The sequence below is a fragment of the Rana temporaria genome, chromosome 5 (genome assembly GCF_905171775.1).
Source record: "Rana temporaria chromosome 5, aRanTem1.1, whole genome shotgun sequence".
Lineage (NCBI taxonomy): Eukaryota > Metazoa > Chordata > Amphibia > Anura > Ranidae > Rana > Rana temporaria.
Genome location: NC_053493.1, coordinates 23,041,844 through 23,062,509, shown reverse-complemented (window position 1 = coordinate 23,062,509; position 20,666 = coordinate 23,041,844). Strand labels below are relative to the sequence as shown.

General features: G+C 45.7%; 1 protein-coding gene across 1 annotated transcript in view; it reads left to right on the top strand.

The window, feature by feature from the left end:
- Positions 1 to 20,666, top strand: part of SCIN (scinderin) — a 175,924-nt gene that overhangs the window by 53,393 nt on the left and 101,865 nt on the right. The window contains exon 3 of the mRNA XM_040352263.1: positions 494 to 655. Within this exon, the coding sequence (XP_040208197.1) occupies positions 494 to 655 (162 nt within the window). The remainder of the gene's footprint in view (positions 1 to 493; positions 656 to 20,666) is intronic.

Below are 20,666 nucleotides of genomic sequence, written 5' to 3'. Positions count from 1 at the left end.
GCGTAGCGTATCTGAGATACGCTACGCCCGCCTAAAGATAGGCGCTTCTTTGAGAATCTGGGCCATAGGGTGGATCTCATTAACAGCAGCATAGGTGGCAATAATCCCTCAATCCCACCACTCTATCCAAAAAAAAAAAAAAAGTTTTTGTCTTTGGTTATACTTTAAAAGTATAACTTAATTATTTTTTTTCTTTTAAAGTTGTAGAGTAGGGAAGGGTTTGATCCTCTGCCAGGTTTTTATTGCTTTTTATTGGTATAGCGCCACTATTTTTAGCGGCGTTATACCGCCACCGCGGCTCCCGCCCCAGTCTGAAAGGGGCCTAAAGGTCAATCTAACATTTCATAGTGGTCACTGTTATGGGAAATCTTCCAATAGGGGGTAGGTGTTCTGATAAAGCCTCCCGAACGTGACATGTAAAAAAAAAGTAAAAAAAAGTATATAAAAGTATATGAGATACTTGGAAACCTAACATATATCCTTTATTTCTCAGGCTGGTGGTGTGGCTTCTGGTTTCCAGCATGTGGTCACTAACGATCTCTCTGCAAAAAGACTTCTACACATCAAAGGCCGGAGGGTGGTCCGGGCTACGGAGGTTCCCCTCGAATGGTCCAGCTTCAACAGTGGCGACTGTTTCATCATCGATCTCGGATCTGTAAGTCAAGATAATGACAGCTATTCCATGTGGGATTTACTATTACTAATGTAGCACCCTCGTCCTAAAAATATGGCTACAGGAAAATCATAGTTGCCAACATTGTAAAAAAAATATTATAATTAGGGGGCGGGGCATCCATTTGGAGGTGTGACATAGTAAGAAAAAAAATGCGGCGCACGAAGCGTGGCATGGTTTAAGCTAAATATTGGGCGTGGTTTAAAGGGGCATGGCTCAAAGGTGGTGTGGTTAGAGTCAGGCCCCGTACACACGACCGAGTTTCTCGGCAGAATTCAGATTCTACCGAGAAACTCGGTCGTGTGTACACTTTTCAGCGAGGAAACCGACGAGGAACATGTTCTCTATTTCCTCGTTGTTCAATGAGGAAAGTCAACACTGAACTCGACGAGAAACTCGATGTGTTTGGCACGTCGAGTTCCTCGGACGTGTGTACGGGGCCTTAGAGATGAACGAGGGATGGAGGGGAGAAACAAGGGAAGAGGGATGGAGGGACAGCAGGCCCAGATCCTACACCACAATAGAAATATATGTATTCCAGAAAGTTTAACCATCATTATTTCTATTATTACATTGTAATATAAAATGACATCATTCAACTCACCATAATGCTGAATCAGTGGAAGCCCTGAGCGTGTCACTTGCCACGTCGCCTGCCACCAGATGCCATCAGGTGTCCCCAGCGGAGTGCCTCCTCCATCAGGCATTCCCAGCGGAGTGCCTCCTTACATCAGGTGTCCCCAGCGGAGTGCCTCCTTACATCAGGTGTCCCCAGCGGAGTGCCTCCTCCATCAGGCATTCCCAGCAAAGTCCCTCCTTACATCAGGTGTCCCCAGCGGAGTGCCTCCTTACATCAGGTGTCCCCAGCAGAGTGCCTCCTTACATCAGGTGTCCCCAGCAGAGTGCCTCCTTACATCAGGTGTCCCCAGCAGAGTGCCTCCTTACATCAGGTGTCCCCAGCAGAGTGCTTCCTTACATCAGGTGTCCCCAGCAGAGTGCCTCCTTACATCAGGTGTCCCCAGCGGAGTACCTCTTACATCAGGTGTCCCCAGCGGAGTGCCTCCTTACATCAGGTGTCCCCAGCAGAGTGCCTCCTTACATGAGGTGTCCCCAGCAGAGTGCCTCCTTACATCAGGTGTCCCCAGCGGAGTACCTCTTACATCAGGTTTCCACAGCAGAGTGCCTCTTAAATCAGTATCCCCAGCGGAATGCCTCTTATATCAGTTGTCCCCAGTGGTCACTGTCCCCAGTGAAGTGCCTCTTACATCAGGTATCCCCAGCGGTCAGTGTCTCCAGCGGAGTACCTCTTACATCAGGTGTCCCCAGCGGAGTACCTCTTACATCAGGTGTCCCCAGCGGAGTACCTCTTACATCAGGTGTCCCCAGCGGAGTACCTCTTACATTAGGTGTCCCCAGCGGAGTACCTCTTACATCAGGTGTCCCCAGAAGAGTGCCTCCTTACATCAGGTGTCCCCAGCAGAGTGCCTCTTAAATCAGTATCCCCAGCGGAATGCCTCTTATATCAGGTGTCCCCAGTGGTCACTGTCCCCAGCGGAGTGCCTCTTATATCAGGTGTCCCCAGAGGTCACTGTCCCCAGCGAAGTGCCTCTTACATCAGGTGTCCCCAGCGGAGTACCTCTTACATCAGGTGTCCCCAGCAGAGTACCTCTTACATCAGGTGTCCCCAGCAGAGTACCTCTTACATCAGGTGTCCCCAGCAGAGTGCCTCCTTACATCAGGTGTCCCCAGCAGAGTGCCTCTTACATCAGGTGTCCCCAGCGGAGTGCCTCCTTACATCAGGTGTCCCCAGCAGAGTGCCTCTTAAATCAGTGTCCCCAGCGGAGTACCTCTTACATCAGGTGTCCCCAGCGGAGTGCCTCTTACATCAGGTGTCCCCAGTAGGGTGACCACATTTCCAAACTACCATTCAGGGACACCTCCCCCTTTCCCAAAAATCAGCTTGTGCTGTAACAAATCACAGCACAATCATTGGACACAAGAGGTGGGATTTATGATTTCTCCAATCACATTGGTGATCAGTGGGAAGAATGTCCCTCACATTGGTGATGAGTGGGAAGAATGTCCCTTACATTGGTGATCAGTGGGAAGAATGTTCCTTACATTGGTGATCAGTGAGAAGAATGTTCCTTACATTGGTCATCAGTGAGAAGAATGTCCCTTACATTGGTGATCAGTGAGAAGAATGTTCCTTACATTGGTGATCAGTGAGAAGAATGTTCCTTACATTGGTGATCAGTGAGAAGAATGTCCCTTACATTGGTGATCAGTGAGAAGAATGTTCGTTACATTGGTGATCAGTGAGAAGAATGTTCCTTACATTGGTGATCAGTGAGAAGAATGTTCCTTACATTGGTGATCAGTGAGAAGAATGCCCCTTACATTGGTGATCAGTGAGAAGAATGTTCCTTACATTGGTGATCAGTGAGAATAATGCTCCTTACATTGGTGATCAGTGAGAAGAATGCTCCTTACATTGGTGATCAGTGAGAAGAATGTCCCTTACATTGGTGATCAGTGGGAAGAATGTCCCTTACATTGGTGATCAGTGGGAAGAATGTTCCTTACATTGGTGATCAGTGGGAAGAATGTTCCTTACATTGGTGATCAGTGAGAAGAATGTTCCTTACATTGGTGATCAGTGAGAAGAATGTTCCTTACATTGGTGATCAGTGAGAAGAATGTTCCTTACATTGGTGATCAGTGGGAAGAATGTTCCTTACATTGGTGATCAGTGGGAAGAATGTTCCTTACATTGGTGATCAGTGAGAAGAATGTTCCTTACATTGGTGATCAGTGGGAAGAATGTTCCTTACATTGGTGATCAGTGAGAAGAATGTTCCTTACATTGGTGATCAGTGGGAAGAATGTTCCTTACATTGGTGATCAGTGGGAAGAATGTTCCTTACATTGGTGATCAGTGGGAAGAATGTTCCTTACATTGGTGATCAGTGAGAAGAATGTTCCTTACATTGGTGATTAGTGGGAAGAATGTCCCTTACATTGGTGATCAGTGAGAAGAATGTCCCTTACATTGGTGATCAGTGGGAAGAATGTCCCTTACATTGGTGATCAGTGAGAAGAATGTCCCTTACATTGGTGATCAGTGGGAAGAATGTTCCTTACATTGGTGATCAGTGGGAAGAATGTTCCTTACATTGGTGATCAGTGAGAAGAATGCCCCTTACATTGGAGACCAGTGGGAAGAATGTCCCCTTTACTTTGGCTGTTAGAGGAAATAATGTCTCCCTACAGTGATGGTTAGAATGCCACCCTTACAGACAGCTAAAAATATCAGGTTTAGGGAACCCCTGATAAAAACACTTAATTGGGGGTTAGTGGGAAAACATACCTTACATTGGTGGTCAGTGAGTAGAATGTCCCCCTTACAATGGTGGTCAGTGAGTAGACTGTCCCCTTTACAATGGTGGTCAGGGGGTAGAATGTCCCCCTTACAATGGTGGTCAGTGAGTAGACTGTCCCCCTTACAATGGTGGTGAGTGAGTAGACTGTCCCCTTTACAATGGTGATCAGTGGGGAGAATGTCCCCCTTACAATGGGGGTCAGTGGGTAGAATGTCCCCCTTACAATGGTGGTCAGTGAGTAGACTGTCCCCTTTACAATGGTGGTCAGTGGGTAGAATGCCCCCCTTACATGGCAATCAGAATGTCACCCCTCATAGACAACTAAAAAGATCATTGGTATCACGAAGGGACCATCAAAAGGGAGGTTAGTCAACCACAGCTCAAGGAACCCCTTGCAACTTCTGGAGGAACCCCAGTGTTCCATGGGACCCTGTTAGAGAAAGGCTGCTTTAGATGTTAGGATTCATGTCAAGCACCACAGCAGGAACTATTGTGAAAATGAATCTACTGTATATCTTCTAGTGGAACATTAAAAGGTTGACCAGAATGTGGTCAAATGTCCTGAAAGTGCTGGAGGCCGTTCCAGACCCAATACCGTGTAAATGAGACCTTATCTTAGTAGACTATCCACCTCAATATTCAGCTTTTCTGGCCTCTTTGGGTCGGACTCGGTATCAACAAGCTTGACCTTGGATAGCCCTGACATTCTACTTGAATGTGATTGCAATATAATATTTGAATAGGAATTAAACACAATAAACAATGACTAGAAATGAATAGTGCAGTCTGAGCCTCTATGTAAACTGTGAAACAATAAAATGGGATTGGTGTAGTCTTCCACTGTTTGGGTTCCAGGTGTGGAGAGTCTAGAATATCCAAGTTATTTTTTTCTTCCGGTGGTGGTAATATACATACCGTATACTGATGAGATCCCAAAAACATTTCATAATCCCTTTATCAACATGATTGGATATCACATTACATGATGTTCTGTCTGTATGGGCTTTAGGCTATTAAAGAGGCTCAGAGTAGAATCCTATGCATAGTTGTGTGCAGCCTATTGGATTAGAGTGTGCACCCAAAAGCTCAAACACACATATGTGTTTGTATATACACTATACTACCAAAAGTATTGAGACACCTACCTTTACACGCACACAGGGCTGGGCTGGGACAAAAATGTGGCCCTGGGCTTCATCCAGACCGGCCCAGGGCACAACACATCAGGGCACAGCACATCGGGGTACAGGGCCCAGCACATCGGGGTACGGAGCCCAGCACATCAGGGTATGGGGCACAGCACATCTGGGTACGGGGCACAGCACATCAGGGCACAGCACATCAGGGCACATCAGGGCACATGGCACATCAGGGCATGGTACAAGGCCCAGCACATTGGGGTACAGGGCCCAGCACATCGGGGTACGGAGCCCAGCACATCGGGGTATGGGGCACAGCACATCGGGGCACATGGCACATCAGGGCATGGTACAGGGCCCAGCACATCGGGGTATAGGGCACAGCACATCGGGGTACAGGGCCCAGCACATCGGGGTACGGAGCAGGGTTGCCAACTTTCAGTAAATTTACAAACAGTTTGTAAAATCCGTAATTTTTACATCTGTCCATAAATGTCCATTATGAACGTGTAGTCTATATGTCCGTAATGGACATTTATGGACAGATGCAAAAATTACGGATTTTACAAACTGTTTGTAAATTTACTGACGGTTGGCAACCCTGGTACGGAGCCCAGCAGCCCAGCACATCGGGGTACGGGGCACAACACGTACGGGGCACAGCACATCAGGGCACATGGCACATCAGGGCACTTTGTTAACCAGCCAGCATGCTGAGTAGCGCAGGAAGCGTGTGTAATAAGTTCTCTCTCATGTCACGTTGCGGCTGCTCCCCACCCCCCGGCGGCCCCTCCTCTCTTCTCGTCCATCCCAGATGTCACAAGCAAATGGGGATGGACGAGAAGAGAGGAGGGGCCAGAGGGGAGCAGCCACAGCGTGACATGAGAGAGAATTATTACACACGCTTCCTGCGCTACTCTGCATGCTGTTTACACACAGAGCTCCATGTCCCTGCTGTCACTGCCGATCGCGGGTACCTGGCGGGCATCGCGACCGCCAGGCATGCGCATCGGCATCTCAGTGATGCGCCGGGCACAGTGTTTCCCCGCTGCACGCCCCCAGCGGCGCGCGCAGGGAATGCACATAAAAGGACGTCCAGGGACGTCCACCCGGCAGTTGAGAGCCGCGCTGTGGACGTCTTTCGTCTATTGCTAAATCACAATTAGTGTCTATGTATAAATAGTCAATGAGTTTGTTAGCTCTCACATGGATACACTAAGCAGTCTAGATACTAAGCCATGAGGAGGTAGAAAAGAACAGTCAAAAGACCTGCGTAACGGGGAGCTGCGGTGGCTCAACGCGATTGGCACTGTGCTGACAAGCCATTCACCTCTGCAGCTAGGGGTTCGGATCCCGGTCTCGGCTTCATGTGAATTGAGTTTGGTGGTCTCAGCCCGGCTCCCGGTGGGTGTGCTATGCAAGGTAAGCCTGTGCTTAGTACGCCCACCCCCCTCCCACAAAAACCACCACACTTACACACACACTCTAAATTGGGTTAACACACGCACATTGACCACGCGGTCTCTAAAGAGAGGCGAAGGACTAATGGGGCTGGTTGAGCGGGCTAATCCTCTCACTCCCTTATAGGGAGTCCCTCTGCCCCGTTGGGCTTCAAAGCGGAGCAGGTAGGGCGGGCTGTGTGGGAGGACCCCCTCACACACCCGCCATTGCCACCCGGGGCATGGAGAAAGGTGGCAGATTGCCTCTGGGGGAGGCCTGCCTACTCCCAACTCCTGCAGTCCAGCTCCTCTCTCGAGCACACGCACAAAATACACTTTAAAAAAAAAAAAAAAAAAGACCTGCGTAACAAGGTAATGAAACTTTACAAAGATGGAAAAGGATATAAAAAGATATCCAAAGCCTTAAATATGCCAGTCAGTACTGTTTAATCACTTATTAAGAAGTGGAAAATTAGGGGCTTTTTTGATACCAAGCCAAGGTCAGGTAGATCAAGAAAGAGACACAGGTACCGATCACTCACTGCATTAATTCAGGAATCCCCCAACCTGAAACATCCCCTGCAGCAGCTGGCAGGAGAGGAGACGATTGAGAGCCGGAGCACGGGGGTGGTGAAGACACAGGGAGGGCCTGGGCAGCAGGAGGAATCTGCGCCGCACGAGGTGCGCACACGTATGATTTTATGAATTTAAGAAAAATCGTTTGAATAGATCTGGGACAATATTTTAAAATGACCCTTTTTAGATCAGCCAGTTATATGACATGACATCTGTCTTTGAGTTACCGCTGGAAGTTGAAATTAGACTTGCAGGCAGAATGGCCTGTTAAGGGTTAATTTACCCAAAAGTGATAGGTGGAGCCCAGTAGGTTGAGTCAGCCCTTGGCTCAGATATAACAGTAACATCTCCCCATGGTAAATCATGTTTATGATGTTTTATTCCTGGACACCTGGGAGTTTTTAGGTGTCACCATCCGCTGTTGTGTATCCAAGCTCCTCCTGTTACATTCTTCATTATATGAAATTGAAGCGGAACTAAACTCACCGATCTAACGGTTTCAAAAAACAGTTACATTCCCGCAATGCCAGGAATGTAACTAACGAGAAAAGTGGGCAGAAATGGCCCATGGGTGAGACTTTAGAGGCACATTGGACAGTATTTGATATAAAATGTGGCCATAGGAGCGCTCTCTTCTTTATTTACCAAGAATGGAACCATGGGTGTAGGAACCCTTACAAATCTGGGGGGGACAGCATTTTTACTCGCCAGGTAAATTCTTATTTAGTAAACTCGGACTCCCACATGCCATGTGGGTTAATTTTTACTTATGCCATGTGGGTTGATTTTTACTAATGCCTTGTGGGCCACAAGGCATTAGTAAAAATCAACCCACCTGGCATAAGTAAAAATTAACCCACATGGCATTAAAAATGAACCCACATGGCATAAGTAAATATGAACCCACATGGCATTAGTAAAAATCAACCCACATAGCATAAGTAAAAATTAACCCACATGGCATTAAAAATGAACCCACATGGCATAAGTAAATATGAACCCACATGGCATTAGTAAAAATCAACCCACATGGCATAAGTAAAAATTAACCCACATGGCATTAAAAATGAACCCACATGGCATAAGTAAAAATGAACCCACATGGCATTAGTAAAAATCAACCCACATGGCATAAGTAAAAATTAACCCACATGGCATAAGAAAAAATTAACCCACATGGCATTAGTAAAAACCACCACCAGCTCCTTCTGCCACCTCCTGATACCACCAGCTCCTCCTGCCACCACCACCACCAGCTCCTCCTGTCACCACCAGCTATTGCCACCATCACCTCCTACCACCACCAGCTTCTCCTGCCATCACCACCTCCTGCCACCACCACCACCAGCTCCTCCTGCCACCTCCTGATACCACCAGCTCCTCCTGCCACCACCACCAGCTCCTCCTGCCACCACCACCAGCTCCTCCTGCCACCACCACCACCACCAGCTCCTCCTGTCACCACCAGCTATTGCCACCATCACCTTCTACCACCACCAGCTTCTCCTGCCATCACCACCACCACCAGCTCCTCCTGCCACCTCCTGATACCACCAGCTCCTCCTGCCACCATCACCAGCTCCTCCTGCCCCCATCACCAGCTCCTCCTGCCACCACCACCAGCTCCTTCTGCCACCTCCTGATATCACCAGCTCCTCCTGTCACCACCACCCGGGGCTTTCACACTGGAGAAACAGCAGCGGCTGTTTCTGGGCGCTTTGCAGGCACTATTTTTAGCGTTATAGCGCCTGCAAAGCGCCCCAGTGTGAAAGGGGTCTTAATAATTTTTTTTTCACTTTTCAGAGCCAAAAAACTGAAGGAACAGGTTGAAAAAATTCTGCTGAAGGAACGATAAATTTAAAGTTTAATGTGTTTCCTCGCCTGTTAAAAATGTAACTCTTTGCACTGCGCAAAACAAACGCTAAAACTGATTTGTTTATCTCCATCGTGCTTTGACAAGGGAAGGAGGATAGACAATAGACACAGACAGGGTGGCTCGGGAGCGAGCCCGCATGGGTGCCCCCATGGAAAGCAGCTTTACATGGGGGCACTTCCTGAAGAGGAGGGGCCTGGAGCAAAACCACTGCACAGAGCAGGTAAGTATAGCATGTTTATTTTAGATAAAAAAAAGAAAAAGAAGGTTTAATGTTACTTTAAATAAGGACAAGAAGACTTCAATGATGTTATCTCTGCAAGATGGATGGTGGGGGGGGGAGCCCTTTACAAAAAATAGGAGAAATAAAGAAAAAAAATATATATATATATAAAGAAGGGGGGTAGCCATCCGGGGCCCTGGGGACCTCTGGGTCCTTTAATAAAAAATAAATATATATATATATATATATATATATATATATATATATACGAATTATTATTATTTTTTTATTAAAAAAAAATACAAAAAAAGGAGGGTTCCCATCCGGAACCTCTGGACCCTTTAATAATAATAATAATAATAATAATAATAATAATAATAATAATAAAAAAAGAAACCTCTGGGCCCTTTAATTAAAAAAATATATATATAAAAAAAAAAAAAAAACATTTATAAAAAAAAAAAAAGGGGGGGGGTTGCCATCCAGGGCCCTGGGCCCTTTAATAAAAACATAAAAAATAAATATATATAAACAAAAATAAAAAAATAAACATTTATAACAAATAAAAAAAGGGGGTTTGCCACATGGGGCCCTGGGGACCTCTGAGCCCTTTAATAATAATAAAATATATATATATATATATATATATATATATATATATATATATATGAAAAAGAAAAAAAGAAATAAAATAATATAAAAAAAATATAATTTTTTTATAAAAAAAAGGGGGGTTGTCATCCGGGGGCCTTGGGGATCTCCGGGCCCCTTACAGGTGTACTGCCTGTACCCCCCTGATGGAGCCCCTGGGTACAGGTTGCGCAGGATGCAGGTTTTTAGGAAACCACAAACTGTAAACTCAGTTACTCTTCTATTTTTTTTTTGTTTTCCTGCATGTTGGTAGGTAGCCTACTTAAAGTAGAGCTCCACCCATAGGTGTGCACAGCCTATAGCATTAGGGAATGCGCCCCCAAAGCTTAAACACACATGCGTACACACATGTGTGTGTATATACATATAGGGCAGTAGGGCAATGGACAGTGTCAGTAGAGCAGCGAATGATATCAGAAGGGCAGAGATTGGTGTCAGTAGTTTATTTTTTATATATTTTTTATATTACTTTATCATTTTTTACAATATTTATTTTTCAATACATTTTTTTTATTATACATTTTTACAATTTTTTTAGGTGCCCCATTGGTGGGCTATATCAGGGGTCGAAACAGACCCCTGATGTCTCACTTTTCAGATAGAGAAAGGGACTGAGGAAAGAGATTCCCCAGTCCTTTTCTCTGCAGCCAAGTGGATTTGCCTAGTACAGGGTCATTAGGGTGCGCAAACCTATGGCTCCACCCAAAAGTGGAAGCTCCACTTATCTGCTTCCTCCCCCCTCTTTTGGGGGGAGGGCAGAACGGGTACCTGGTTTTACAGGTACCCTTCCCTACTTTGGAGAGAGCTGGCTGGGGCAAGATGTGGCAAGCCCCCCCACCGCCCCCCCTCATCTTTCCTCTGTTGCCGGGCCATTCACAAAGCACAGTAGGGAAACCGGCTGTGAAGCTACAAGGGTTCATTGACGGTTTCCCTTAGGCCCTGTACACACGATCAGTCCAAACTGATGAAAATGGACTGATGGTCTGATGGTTTGATGGTCTGATGGTCTAATGTGCCTACACACCATCAGTTCAAAATCCGATCGAGTCCAACGCGGTGACGTAAAACACAATGACGTGCTGAAAAAAACAAAGTTCAATCCTTCCAAGCATGCGTCGACTTGATTCTGAGCATGCGCGGGTTTTGAACCGATGCTTTTGCGTACTAACCATCGGTTTTGACCTATCGGTCAGGCGTCCATCAGTCCGATTTTAAAGCAAGTTCTAAAACTTTGGACTGAAGGACAAAAGTCCGATGGGCCGTACCCACGGTAGGTTTGGACTGATGAAACTGAACCTCAGTCCGTTTTCATCAGTTTGGACTGCCCTACTGACACAGCATGTGTTCGAGCTTACCAGAAAGACATTAAAGGGGAGGAGGGGTGCTGTAGGCTGTTTAGGTTCAGTGGCATTGGGTGTAAAGGGGAGTGGGGTGCACTTCCAGTAGACATGGGGGGGGGTTGCATTGAGTAAGGGGGAGGGGAGCATGCACAGACTTGGTGGGAGACGGGGGTACAGGTGCATTCGGCTTATATTATTAGTGTTGCTTTTGTTTCGTCTTTAACCGCTTGCCGACCGTCGCATGTATATGTACGTCCACAGAATGGCACGTACAGGCATATGGGCGTACATGTACGTCCCTGCCTTTCCGCGGATCGGGGCCCCCCCCCCCCCGCTACATGCGGCGGTCGGAAACCCGCGGGGAGCGATCCGGGACGAGGGCGCGGCTATTCGTTTCTAGCCGCCCCCTCGCGATCGCTCCCTGGAGCTGAAGAACGGGGAGAGCCGTATGTAAACACGGCTTCCCCGTGCTTCACTGTGGCGGCTGCATCGATCGAGTGATCCCTTTTATAGGGAGACACAATCGATGACGTCACACCTACAGCCACACCCCCCTACAGTTGTAAACACACACTAGGTGAACCCTAACTCCTACAGCGCCACCTGTGGTTAACTCCCAAACTGCAACTGTCATTTTCACAATAAACAATGCAATTTAAATGCATTTTTTGCTGTGAAAATGACAATGGTCCCAAAAATGTGTCAAAATTGTCCGAAGTGTCCGCCATAATGTCGCAGTCACGAAAAAAATCGCTGATCGCCGCCATTAGTAGTAAAAAAAAAAAAATAATAAAACTATCCCCTATTTTGTAAACACTATGGGCCAGATTCACAAAGAGATACAACGGTGTATCTACAGATACACCATCGTATCTCTGACTTACACTGGTCCTATCTATGCGCCTGATTCATAGAATCAGATACGCATAGATAGGGCTAAGATCCGACAGTGTTACACTGTGTTACACTGTCGGATCTTTTTTTCAATTTAAAAATGGCGCCGGGGGCGTTCCCGCTGATTTACGATAAATAATATGTAAATCAGCGAGATACGCAAATTCACGAACGTACGCGGACCCGACGCAGTCTTCTTACGACGTTTCCGTAGCGGCGTACCCGTCGTATACTTACCCCTTCTTTTATCAGGCGCAGCCAATGTTAAGTATAGCCGGCGTTCCCGCGTCGAATTTTAATTTTTTAACGTTGTTTGCGTAAGTCGTTCTCGAATACGGACGGACGTCGTTTACGTAAGCGTCGAAACCACTGACGTCCTAGCGACGTCAGTGGGAGCAATGCACGCCGGGAAATTTCGCGGACGGCGCATGCGCATTTAAATCGGCGCGGGAACGCGCCTGATTTAAATAGTACACTCCCCTAGCCGCGGAATTGGAATTCCACCGGGGGATTTAGGATCCGCCGTCGCAAGTTTGGAGGTAAGTGGTTTGTGAATTAGCCACTTGCCTCCTAAACTTGCAGGAGCGGATCTTAATTCACGTAGAACGAGCGGATCTATAGATCCGCTGAGCTACGTGAATCTGGCCCTATAAATTTTGCGCAAACCAATCCATAAAGGCTTATTGCGATTTTTTTACCAAAAATAGGTAGAAGAATACGTATTGGCCTAAACTGAGGAAAAAAAAAATTATATAGGTTTTTGGGGGATATTTATTATAGCAAAAAGTAAAAAATATTGAATTTTTTTCAAAATTGTCGCAATTATTTATAGCGCAAAAAATAAAAACCGCAGATGATCAAATACCACCAAAAGAAAGCTCTATTTGTGGGGAAAAAGGACGTCAATTTTGTTTGGGAGCCACGTCGCACGACCGCGCAATTGTCTGTTAAAGCAACACAGTGCCGAATTGTAAAAACGCCTTTGGGCATTTAGCAGCATATTGGTCTGGGGCTTAAGTGGTTAATACCGCCAACCAAAATAAAGGATGAATTCTTCTCTGACGAATGAATGAGGTCGCATCTTTCATCTTCCTTTAATCAGCCTGTTGTGCGTTGGTTGGTTGGTTGTGACACAATCATTCTCTGTTCATGGTAATGCCTCTAAGATCCTCGCAGGTAAACATTGCAGCAAACAATCCCCGCTGTGTTGTGATGCGTAGGCGTCGTAGGCGTTGTCTGTGCGCGATGTGCTGCTGACATGTGAAGCTGCAGGTCATCTTTATTCTTCTTCTTCCAAAACCACAAAGTAAGCGCAGACCAGTAACGACCTCATCCACTCAGCGAAGTCGTCTCTGAAAACAGGTCATCGCTTGGCATCTGCAGTACGGCAGCTGGGAATTTTCAAAAGTGGTTTTCTGGCAGGTGGCCGAAAAAACGGGGGGCTAGATTCAGATAGCCCGGCCTAATTTTCTGCGGGCGTAACGTATCTCAGATACGTTACGCCGCTGTAAATTAGGGCGCAAGTTCCGTATTCAGAAAGAACTTGCGCCTTAAGTTACGGCGGCGTAACGTATGTGGTCCGGTGTAAGCCCGCCTAATTCAAATGTGGATGTTGTGGGCATGTTTTATTTAAATTACATGTGACCCCACGTATTTGACGTTTTTTACGTGAAAGAATCCCAGTGCACATGCTCGAAATTACGCCGCAAATCGTCAATGCTTTAGACGTGAACGTAACTTACCTACAGCCCTATTCACGAACGACTTACGCAAACGACGTAAAATTTTCAAAATTCGACGCTGGCCCGACGTCCATACTTAACATAGGATACGCCTCATATAGCAGGGGTAACTATACGCCGGAAAAAAGCCTAACGTAAACGACGTAAAAAAATGCGCTGGGCGGACGTACGTTTCTGAATCGGCGTAACTACCTAATTTGCATATTACTCGCGGAAATATACGGAAGTGCCACCTAGCGGCCGGCGTAAATATGCAGCCTAAGATACGACGGTGTAAGACACTTACGCCGGTCGGATCTCAGGGAAATTCTGGCGTATCTAGCTTTCTGAATACAGAAAGAAGATACGCCGGCGCTTCATAGCACTTACGCGGCGTATCAATAGATACGCCGGCTTAAAGGCTATCTGAATCCGGCCCAGTGGAGGGAGATTTCTGCAACATGTTTGGCAAGTACATAATCACAGTGGCCCAGATTCAGGTACATTTGCGCGATATTTGCGGGGGAGCAGGGCAACGATTTTGCCCTGTGCCCCCGCAAATATTTTGTGCTGCCCTCAATTCACGGAGCAGTAGCTCCGTAAATTGCGAGGGCGCGCCGGCAAAATTGCCCGGCGTAAGCGCGCGCAATGTAAATGATCCCGCCGGGGGCAGGAATCATTTAAATTAGGCGCGCTCCCGCACCGAGCGTACATCGCATGCTCCGTCGGGAAACTTTCCCGACGCGCATTGCGGCAAATGACGTCGCAAGGACGTCATTTGCTTCAAAGTGAACGTGAATGGCGTCCAGCGCCATTCACGAATCACTTACGCAAACGACGTGAAATTCAAATTTCACGTCGCGGGAGCGGCGGCTATACTTTAGCATTGGCTGCCCCTACTATTAGAAGGGGCAGCCTTGCGCTAAAGTTGCCGTACGGAAACTCTGTACCTGGCTTGCGCAGGGCCCGCGCAAGTTTGTGAATCAGTGGTAGTATGCAATTTGCATACTACACGCTGATCACAATGGGAGCGCCCCCTAGCGGCCCACGCAAGAATGCAGCCTAAAATCTGCGTGGCATAAGAGCCTTATGCCGCGCAGATCTTAGGCTGCAGTCGGTGTAACGAGGTTCCTGAATCAGGAGCACTCGTTACACCGGAGCAAGTAAGCAATTGCGCCGTGTAACCTATGGTTACACAGGCGCAATTGCTTCTTGAATCTGGGCCAGTATATATAAAATAATATGCAAAGTGGTCGGAGGGAAGCTTCAGAATGGCAAAGGTGTTTTTATTACAAATTATGTGAACAGACTGCAGTTCCTCTTTAAAGATTCTATGAGATTTTAGTGATTGGGATTCAATCTATGAAGTCTGGTTAAATATTGTTTGCCTTCTGGGTAAGCAGTTATTAGGGTGGCACCCGGATGGTTAGGTAAGTCGGGGCTCCAGAATAAACAGGAATTTTCTGTGGCCGGTCTGACATGTTCTTCCAATAATAGAAGCAGCACAGTAATTACTGTAGGTGTGTCCATAGACATTGGCCTCTAGTCATGTTATTTATATATATACAGTATATACAATCAGAAATGATGGGGCCCCTTACACAGCTTAAGGCATGGGCCCCCTGGAGCAGAGAACCGGGGGGGGGGGGGGGTTCTGAAATTGAGAACCGGGGGGGGGGGCGGTGCCACGAATTTAAAAAAGAAGAAAAATATATATAAAAAAAAGGGGGACATCTGGGCCCTTTAATGAAAAGAAATAATAAATATATATGTATATATATATTTTAAAAAGGGGGGTTGCCATATGGGGCCCTGGGGACCTCTGAGCCATATATATATATATATATATATATATATATATATATATATATATATATATATACACATACTAATTATTATTATTTTTTATAAAAAGAAATTAAATGCCATCCGGGACCTCTGGGCCCTTTAATAAAAAAAATAAATAAATAAACCTCTGGGCCCTTTAATAAAAAATCAATAAAAACAAGTATATATATAAAAAAAATAGACATTTATAATAAAAAAAAAGGGGAGATTCCATCCTGGGCCCTTTAATAATATATATATATATATAAATATATATAAAAAAAAGTTTTTTTTTTTATAAAAAAAAAAGGGGGGTTGTCATCCGGGGCCCTGGAGATCTCCGGGCCCCTGGGGACCTCCTGACCCCTAAAAAAAAAAAAAATGTCCCTTTAATAAAAAAGAAAATACAAATATATTGTGCCCGGACGGCAACCCCCTAAAAAAAAAAAAAATGGGCCTTTAATAAAAAATAAAATAAAAATATATACATTTTTTTTTCTAAAAAAAAAAAAAAAAAAAAAGGGGGGTTTCCATCCTTTTTTTTTTTTTTTAAAGGGGGTTGCCGTCCGGGCCCCTGGGGACCTCCGGGCCCCTTACAGGTGTACTGCCTGTACCCACCTGATGGCGGCCCTGTATACAAATACCGGACACTTTATTAGGTCCCCCTTGCTAGTCCCGGGTTGGACCCCATTTTGCCTTCATTCTTCATGGCATAGATTCTACAAGGTGTTGGGAACATTCCTCAGAGATTTTGCCCCATAGTGACATGATGGCATCACGCAGTTGCTGCAGATTTGTCGGCTGCACATCCATGATGCCAATCTCCCGAATCTCCTTCCGCCACATCCCAAAGCTCCTCTATTGGATGAGATGTGGTGAGGTGTGGAGGCCATTGGAGTGCAGGGACCTCATTGTCCAGTGGTGAGATGATTGGAGCTTTGTGACATGGTGACATTATTCTGCTGGGAGGAGCCAATGTTTTTCGTACGATTTTCGTACAAGATAAATCAGAAACGAAAGACTGTGCATGATCAGAAACAATAAGCAACAACAAAAAAAAAAACATTTGTCGTACGAGAAATTTCGAACACATTTTCTTTCAATGGTACTGATTGGCTGTGAAACAACGAGGAAAATCGGACTATCGTTCGCCCAATTTTTTTCTAGTGGGTACCAGGGGCGCCCCCCCCTGTCCATTACCGCCTCCCCTATCCACAGGGCTGGTGCAAGGATTTTTGACACCCTAGGCAAAATCTAATTTTGCCGCCTCCCCCCTTGGCTCCACCCCTGACTCCACATCTTTGCCCTGTCCATGTATACCCCACCTTTTTAATGAAGTGCCCATCAAATGCAGCCTCACCAGCGCCCATCAAATGCAGCCTCACCAGCGCCCATCAAATGCAGCCTCACCAGCGCCCATCAATGCAGCCTCACCACCGCCCATCAATGCAGCCTTACCAGTGCCCATCAAATGCAGCCTACCAGTGCCCATCAATCTAGCCTACCAGCACCCATCAATGCAGCCTACCAGTGCCCACTAGATGCACCCTCATCCAGCACCCATCAAATGCAGCCTACTAGCACCCATCAAATGCAGCCTCACCAGCGCCCATCAATGCATCCTACCAGTGCCCATCAATGAATGTTTGCTTACTTCCATTCATCCGGGATTCAGGACACAGACACAGTCCTCCGCCGCCATTGTGCCTATGAAACTATGTGCGGCTGCCTGCTGATGCTGAGACTTAGTTGCTTGCTGCAGAGAGAACAGAGTAGGAACACCAGTGGCCGGGAGCCCTAGGCAGCAGTGCACCCTAGGTGGCTGCCTAGTTTGCGTAGTGGTAGCACCGACTCTGCCTATCCATGCGCCTGGCCCCTTTCTGGACACTGGCTCATGGATTCCAATGTGAAAGGACGTTTTTTTTTTTTTTTTAAAGCATCAATTAGAGCCACAACTTCAATATAGGGTGGGCTCGGGTCGCAGAGAATGCCCTCTGATCCCACCCAGGTGTGTTACAACAGCGAATCAATTTTCACTGTTGTAACACTGATCCTCCTCCCGGCCAGGAAGCGGGTTTTGACACCGGTCACCAGATTGGCTGAAAGGACAGGCGAGCCTATTGGACGCCTAGGAGGAGAAGGGGAGGAACTGGAAGCCACCATGCAGGAGAGGACTCGGAGCCTAGCTGCTGCACCACGGTGCCTGCCACACGCCGCGATGGTGTAAGTGCCGGACCCACCGGCAAACAGCGCGGGGGGGCTGTGCTGCTCGGGGGGATTAGTGGTTGTTTGCCCCCTCAAAAAACACCAGCCGCCACTGGTGGGTACCCCACTTTACTGAAATAGCATAAGGATATTTATTATTATTATTATACAGGATTTATATAGGGCCAACAATTTGCACCACGCTTTACAATGATAGTGCAAACAGTACCGTTACCATACAATTCTATACAAGAGGAATCAGAGGGCCACTGCTTCTCATGCCGCGTACACACGACTGTTTTTCGGTTTCTAAAAAATTATGTTTTTTTTTTAATGTTGTGAAGAACGATCGATCGTGCGTGGGCTTCAGCGCATTTTTCAGGTTCTGAAAAACGGCCACATTTCTTTTCAGACATGCTCTATTTTTTCACAACGTTTTTTCTGATTATTTTGTTTTATTTAGATACACATTAATAAAACATTATACATTATACAATTATAGCAGTGCTTATTACTTTTAAGATACTGTTGTTGTACACATCTTCATTATATATATATACAATTCACATAGGTTGACCTTGCCACTGCGTTCTGTAGCGTATCCCCTCTAACCTATGGATGTGATCCTAAACACTCCTACCCATCTGTTAGAGGAGCAAAGAGAAGAAAAGAAAGAGAAAAAAAGATATATAAACCAGAAAAGAGAACAAAACCATAAAGAAAAGGAGGAAAAAAAAAAAAAAATTCGCCCATACTCTCTCCATTATCCCACACCCCCATTCCCCCCCCTCAAGCCCTGGAGTCTATAAAAGATTTCCAGGGTGTCCAAATTCTTAAATATCTTTCCTTTTGGTGTTGTGCTGTTTGTATTAATTCTTCTAATTTACTGATTTCTTTTACTTTATTTATCCACATCTCTATTGTGGGTGATGTTGAGGACTTCCATTTTTTTGTTATGCACATTTTTGCAGCATCTAATAGATGACCTAGACTTGTCTCCCTATATGCTTTCTCTTGTATTTAGTTCACATGTAAGAGGTAGAATTCTGGATCTTCCGGTATCTCATATTCTGAGCATATCTGAAGTATCCTTTTAATCTCCAGCCAAAAGCTCCTTATCAAAGGGCAGTCCCAGAATATGTGTAACAACGTCCCTTTATTCCCCAGGCACCTCCAACATTTATCTGACACCTCCGGGAAGATTTTGTTTAATCTTTCCGGTGTCCTGTACCACCTCGCGAATATCTTATAATTTGTCTCCTGTGTCCTTGCGCATATTGATGTTTTATGTATTCGTTTATATATGCATTGTCGCTGTTCCGTGCTAAATACCTTTTTTAGTTCCTGTTCCCAATCCTGGACACATTTCAGAGGATGATTCCCTGACTGTGTCAATATATCATAACATAATGATAGTGTATGTTGTAATCTTCCCCTCTCGCTACACATTTTTTCAATTCTCGTAATTGGTCTTTTGAAAACCCCTGGGTTTGGTAATGTATTCAAAAAGTGAACCATCTGGAGTGCATTCCAAAACTTTAGATGGAATCCCCCCCCTTGTTCCATCAGTTCAGCTATTGTGAGCCATCTTCCCCTTCGTATATAACTCACTACCTGTCTACACCCCCCCTCCCTTAAGTCTCGGAAAACTCCATCCTCATCTCCCGGGGGAAAAAGGGGGTTTCCCAGTACTGGGTATAGTGGAGAGGTCCTAGGGTCCATGCCCATCATGGAAAAAGCTGTTACACATATCTTCACTGTATTTCCCAGTATCGGGTTTTTGTTAAGTTCTTTTGGAAATGAAGCATACCACCATGGTGCCCTTTCTAATGGCGTTTTAGATTGGGATTGTTCAATTTGTACCCAGAGTTTAGTGTCTGCGTGCCTATTCCAGTCTATTAATCTGTTCAAGTGGGCAGCATAGTAGTACTTCCGTATATCTGGCACTCCCAGACCTCCCTGTTGTTTGGTATACATTAGTTGTTTTCTTTGTATTCTGGGATTTTTGTGTGCCCAAATAAACTTGAAGATGACTCTCTGGCATTGTTTGAAAAACTGCGCTGGGATATGGATTGGTAATGTTTGCAATAAGTAAAGGATTTTTGGAAGCATACTCATCTTAATGACATTACATTGGCCTAACCAGGTGTGGAACCCCTGGTTCCACTTATCCAGTAGTATCTTCACCTTCTGAAGCAATGGTGGAAAATTTAATTCAAAAATCTTATCTACTCTCCCTGAAAGTTGTATACCCAGGTATGTTAATGCTTTTTCTGTCCATTTAAACTTACATTTTTGTTTTAAGTGATTTATTAATGTTTGTGGGACGTTAATTCCCATTGCTTCTGATTTACTGAAGTTAATACTTAAGTTCGAGAGAGAGCCATATTTCTCGAATTCCCTCATTAGGTTCGGGATAGAGATCAGTGGTTTCGTGAGTGTGAACAGCATGTCATCTGCGTATGCAGATATTTTGCAATGGTTTTTTCCTATGTGTATTCCTGATATATTTTTATTTAAGCGTACGGTACACAGGAAGGGTTCTAGCGACAGGGCGAAGAGGAGCGGGGACAGGGGGCACCCCTGTCTTGTACCATTCCATATCTGGAAGGGTTCTGATACTATTCCGTTGGCCCGAACTTGGGCCGTCAGGCCAGAGTACATAGACAGTATCCATTTTATAATTTTATCTCCAAAACCTCCATGTTGTAAAACTGCCCTC